General features: G+C 42.3%; 1 protein-coding gene across 2 annotated transcripts; it reads left to right on the forward strand.

Annotated features, from left to right (window-relative positions):
• The first annotated feature begins 412 nt into the window (after positions 1–412).
• dnase2 (deoxyribonuclease II, lysosomal) lies at positions 413–4,975 on the forward strand. Of its 2 annotated transcripts, none has more exons than XM_079733706.1 (7): positions 413–430; positions 804–901; positions 1,509–1,680; positions 2,119–2,212; positions 2,825–2,989; positions 3,279–3,497; positions 4,161–4,975. In XM_079733706.1, exons 2-7 carry the CDS (start codon positions 804–806, stop codon positions 4,565–4,567), a joined length of 1,155 nt encoding a protein of 384 aa, XP_079589832.1. In that variant the 5' UTR covers positions 413–430; the 3' UTR covers positions 4,568–4,975. The 2 variants fall into 2 exon arrangements, with proteins under 2 accessions (XP_079589832.1, XP_079589831.1); XM_079733705.1 differs by lacking the exon at positions 413–430 and adding an exon at positions 436–488.
• Positions 4,976–5,113: the final 138 nt, after the last annotated feature.

Raw genomic sequence — 5,113 nt, forward strand, 5'->3', positions numbered from 1 at the left:
GAAATTGTCTGGTCGTTGTTTATTGTTAGCTACATTAGCCTCTTTAGCAAACCAGCCTGAAAACAAACAACACAACTTTACATTGTATTGCACGTACAGCAAGACCATGCAATGTATAAATTGGTGACCTGAATAAAGTAGCAATGTAATCTAGTGTGTAAGAACATTTAAAATCGATATGGAAATGTTAGAATGCTGTTAAGTTCGCCTCTTCGTGCTTGAAAGCGAAAACGATTCGAAAACTCCAAACTCCGACCCAACAGAGGGTTCAAAGCACTTTCCTCCGAGCTCAAGCTCCGAACCTTCCGGAAACGCCGACCGTTTTGAAGGCGACATTGTTCGGCCTTCATTCAGTGGCTCTGCATTCGTTGTTTAATTTTTCAGGAGACCGCTGATTGGTCCCACTGCCTGACGTCACGACCCACAGCAAGTAAGCAAACTAAATAAAAGTCCTCCGAAACTAAAACTTTTCAGAATGAGGAACAAAGGTAAGTTATTAAAGTCATTGAATATAGACAAGACTTTTTCTCGGGTCGAAGGTTTGTGCTATTTATTATTCATCTCTATGCTATCGATTTAATCTGCTTTAACAACATGTTAACCGAATAGCAAAAGGCATTCGCAATGATGTCTAAATGAAACCCTAGACGGAATTATGTATGGTGCTATTTCATGTGATCAATCTTTTTAAATGCGACCCTAATCCCAATCATAAACAAGCTTGTACTGCAGGGTGAATTGTTGTTTCACGTTTCTGCTGTCCAAAGCTGACTACTGTGTGCCTACGATCTTTTAAATCCTAGATGTTTCTGTTCATTGCCCTGCTAATCCTGCATCAACCAGCAGAGGGAGACACATCCCCTATCACTTGCTACAACGACAAAGGCGAAGCGGTCGATTGGTGAGCATATGTAATTATTTAACATTCATTATTTTAAAAAATGAATTATGAAATAAAAAAGTTATTTATTTGGAATTATGTTTTAACCACGACAACACCGACATACAGATGCTTGCTCTCTCTCTCTCTCTCTCTCTTTCTCTCTCTCTCTCTCTCTCTCTCTCTCTCTCTCTTACCCTCGCTCTCTCTATTCAATTCAAATTATTTTATTGGGATTTAAAGAAAAGACTTCTTACTTTGCCAAAGCAAACATTAAATATTGTATATAAGATTTAAATATTGTTTACAAGAGAACAAGATAACATTTTCAGTATAGCAATAAATGTATGAACAAAAAGAAACGTGAGGAAGAGAAGTAGAGGAAATGCTAATCATGTGGGAGATTTTTACATTACTAACTTCTCTTTCTCTCTTCCTCTTCCTTGCTCTCTCTCTCTGTATAATTGGGGTTATTTCCATGCTATTCTTGTCTTCAACTTGGACCCTGTTTTCTATTGCTGCTGCTTTGCTGGCCTTGTCACTCTCAAAGGGTAATTTAACCCGAAAATCACATTTTATTTAAAAATTTTAATCCGAAACTACCTTGATCTCCCTCTCTGTCCACCAGGTACTACCTCTACAAGATGCCTAATCTGAAGGGCAGTAAGGACCCTGCTAGAGGGCTGAAGTACCTGCTGATGGAGAAGGGGAGCGAGGGGTGGACGGAGGGCAAGTTCAATGCCAACAGCACCGCAGGGGCCCCGGGGAGGACCGTTGGACAGCTGTACGGCGGGCAGAAGGTCTGGCTCTCTCCATTCATGCCCTCCTTCTGTCTGTATGGGATGCATGCCTGAGATTGGGCTGAGCTTTTGTTAGGAAGGTTGAATCAGTCAAGTGAATGCACCAAGCTTTGAGTTTTTCTCTGCACTCTTGTATGTGTTGTGTGTGTGTGTGTTGGTTTATGTGTGTCTCTGTACGTGCGTGTGTATTTGTGTGTGTGTGTGTGTGTGTGTGTGTGTGTGTGTGTGACTAAGAAAAAAAAACGTAGTATATTCGATTTTGCAGTTCCCATTCCTAAAAAGTATATTACTGTCCTGTACTCTCTGCTGCTCACCCTATCCCAATTTACGCTTCTGGGATTAATAAACTACACCTTATCTCATCTCATCTTCCTATCTCATCTTAAAAACATGAAGTCACTGTTTATGTTATCCATGTTGGTGTCCATATTTGGTCAGAACCAGGAAGTGGCGTACATCCTCTATAACGACCAGCCCCACCAAATGGCCCCAGGGCTCAGGAACTCTGGGAACAGCAAGGGCCACACAAAGGGTGAGGACTACACTGTGAACTTTACAACAGTATACTTCTCTATAGCATTGGTTCTCAAAGTGCGGCCCGCGGGCCAATGGCGGCCCGCAGAAACATTCCTGGCGGCCCGCAATGACATTGTCAATTTTATTTTTTTCATTATTATATCAATATTAATTTAAACAATAATAAATAAATATAAAGAGAAAAGTCGACTCTCTAGATTTCAATTAAATCCTGTTACATTTGTTAGTGTTAATCTGACTGTACATTACTTTGAAAGGATGAACCTCAATTTCGTGATTTAGACCTCACTTGACCTCACTCCCAGAGGTCCACGTGCAATGTTTTTTTTCACCACTGGGATTCTGACGGCGTTTCCCGCCTGATTTGTTTTTCTTTTGGCGCCCCTCAGTCAAATTTTGGGTTCCTAAATTGGCTGTCAAAACTTTTAGAACCCCTGCTCTATAGCAACACACTCGATAAAATTGTTGTTCCATCACATCATCCATTTTTGTTAAAATGTGTTATTGGTATTGCAATATATTTGTGTGTAAAAAAAATTTATTGTGTCATAGCAACTATGAAAATCTTTTGTTTCTGCCAGTTGACCATAATCAATCCTTCTTGTAGGCGTGGTTCTGCTGGACAAAACCCAAGGCTTCTGGTTGGTCCACAGCACGCCTAAGTTCCCGCCCCCACGGGCCACTGGCCAGTACTCGTACCCCGCGACTGGCATGAAGAAGGGGCAGAGCTTCCTCTGCGTCACCTACCCACTGAAGCACTTCCAGACCATAGGTGAGATTAGACCCATTCTGATATTAGGATGAGAAATGAGGGCAGTACTAAACATAGCAACGCTTCGAAGTTGATACATATTTTGAAATAAACTGACATGGTAATAAGTTCATTTTCTGTTTTGCGTTTAACTGTGTAGTAATGTAGTAAGTAATGTAGTAGTTCATTGTTATGTGATAATTCGTCCTTATTTATTGATATTTTTTTAATAATTATTGGCAGCAGACATTGGGGAGGGAAGCTAGTAGCTGGTAGATGTGAGTGTGACGATAGCTCCTCTGTGTTTCAGGAGAGCAGCTACTGATCAACCAGCCTACAGTGTACGATTGTGACGTCCCCCCATCCCTCGCCACCGCGGTCCCTGCCTTACTCACTCTCTGCAACCACAGCATGCCGGCGCTTCAAGTCTTCCCACAAGTCAAGCTGATGACCAATCGCAGCGTGATTCTCACCTCCATCGGTGGCACCGACTTTCTCAATTTTGCAAAAGGATCTGCTTTTAATAATGGTAAGACGCACAGGTTTGCAGGCAGGAGAGTCTAGTGTCTAAAACCTTACTTATATTCTCTTTGCGTGAACCAAGGATCATGTCTTCAAGACCCTCGTCGCTGTTCAGACAATATGTAACAAATGTACGGTACTACTTCTAAACCATAAAATTGCCGGGAAATATCAGCAGAGTTCAAAGCAACTACCAGAGCAGTTGCAATGGAAAGATTGTGAAAGCCTGGAGCACAGAAGGATTTCAATAGGGATGCGACATGGGGGCTTTATAATTTGCAAACAAAGAAAAAATTCCAAAGATTTTTATAAGCTGATCATCGTGTATGACTCGTCGTCGCTTATCACTGATGAAATAGAATAATTGCGCTTGTCTTGAATTTGAACGTTGCCCTCGGCTCGTCTTGTACCCTTGTGCCATCTGGGCCAGGGAGGAGGAAGGTGGGGGAACACAACTCTCACCAGGGGAACACAACTCTCTCCAATATTGTGAATTTGGACTACAGTTCCCATTTTAAAAGCATTGTAACAATGATACATATTGTACCTTTTTAGATGTATGTGGTTATAAAAAAAAAAATACTATAAATGCTGCCAACAAGCTCACGTGACCTCAAATTGCCTTCATTTAAACCCTCCGATGCTTTCTGTCCAATGTGGCTGCGACCAGACCTGTACTCATCCTGGGTGGCCCCTGCCCTGCAGTCCCACCTGTTGGTCCGATTCTGGGTGTGCTCCAGGGGCGTCCTCCCCTCCAGCTGCACAGGGCCCTGGAAGGTCCTTGACGTCTCGGTCGTGAACCCGGGCCACACAGTCAACATCAACGCCTCCGCAGACCACTCCAAGTGGGCTGTGAGCACCCAGGCGCCTGGGTCTGGGAGCGGGTCTGGGTCTCGGGGCGTTGGGGGTTGGGTGTGTGTGGGGGACATCAACAGGATCAAGGCGGAGGAGCAGCGGGGCGGGGGTACCGTGTGCCAGCAGAACCCCGTGGTTTGGAAGGCCTATCGCAGCTCCGCCCTGTCTTGCACAGATTGTAGCAACGGTACGATGTGTGATGCAGTGAACGTTAACGGCTAAGCTAATGCTAACGGCTAAGCTAATGCTAACGGCTAAGCTAAAGTAATGACTGTTCGGGCTTTAAACAGCTGTGAAGAGTTTTTAATACCAAATTCTCAGGTGCCATTCTGGTGATTGATTTGTGCTTTTGTATGAACCATCAAATCAAAATGAAAAATCCATTCAAAATCCTTCTTTTTTGTTTTTTATTGTGATTCAGACTGTATTAGCTGCTTAAGGCACTGATCACGGAATTACTAAGACTAAGAAGCTAATGTTTTTTGAAAGTCCAAATCATGTATTGTAGGCCTACACTGGAGATGTATTTTGTGGCTTGTTCAGGTGTTGTCTTTTTATCCAATGTTGATGTCTGTCTTTTTTACATATTTTCTGTGATGATTGAATCAGAATAAACATGTTTAGTAAGAGGATGTTTTTGTTTCTAATTTCTAATAATTCTACACAAATTCAATCAAATTTAAACATTATTAAGAAAAGAAATCATACACACCTGTTTAACTTTTTGGTCAGTTTGGATAGTGAATCAAATGGCAACTGGACTTCATA

Source organism: Pollachius pollachius (assembly GCF_949987615.1).
Source record: "Pollachius pollachius genome assembly, chromosome: 1".
NCBI lineage: Eukaryota > Metazoa > Chordata > Actinopteri > Gadiformes > Gadidae > Pollachius > Pollachius pollachius.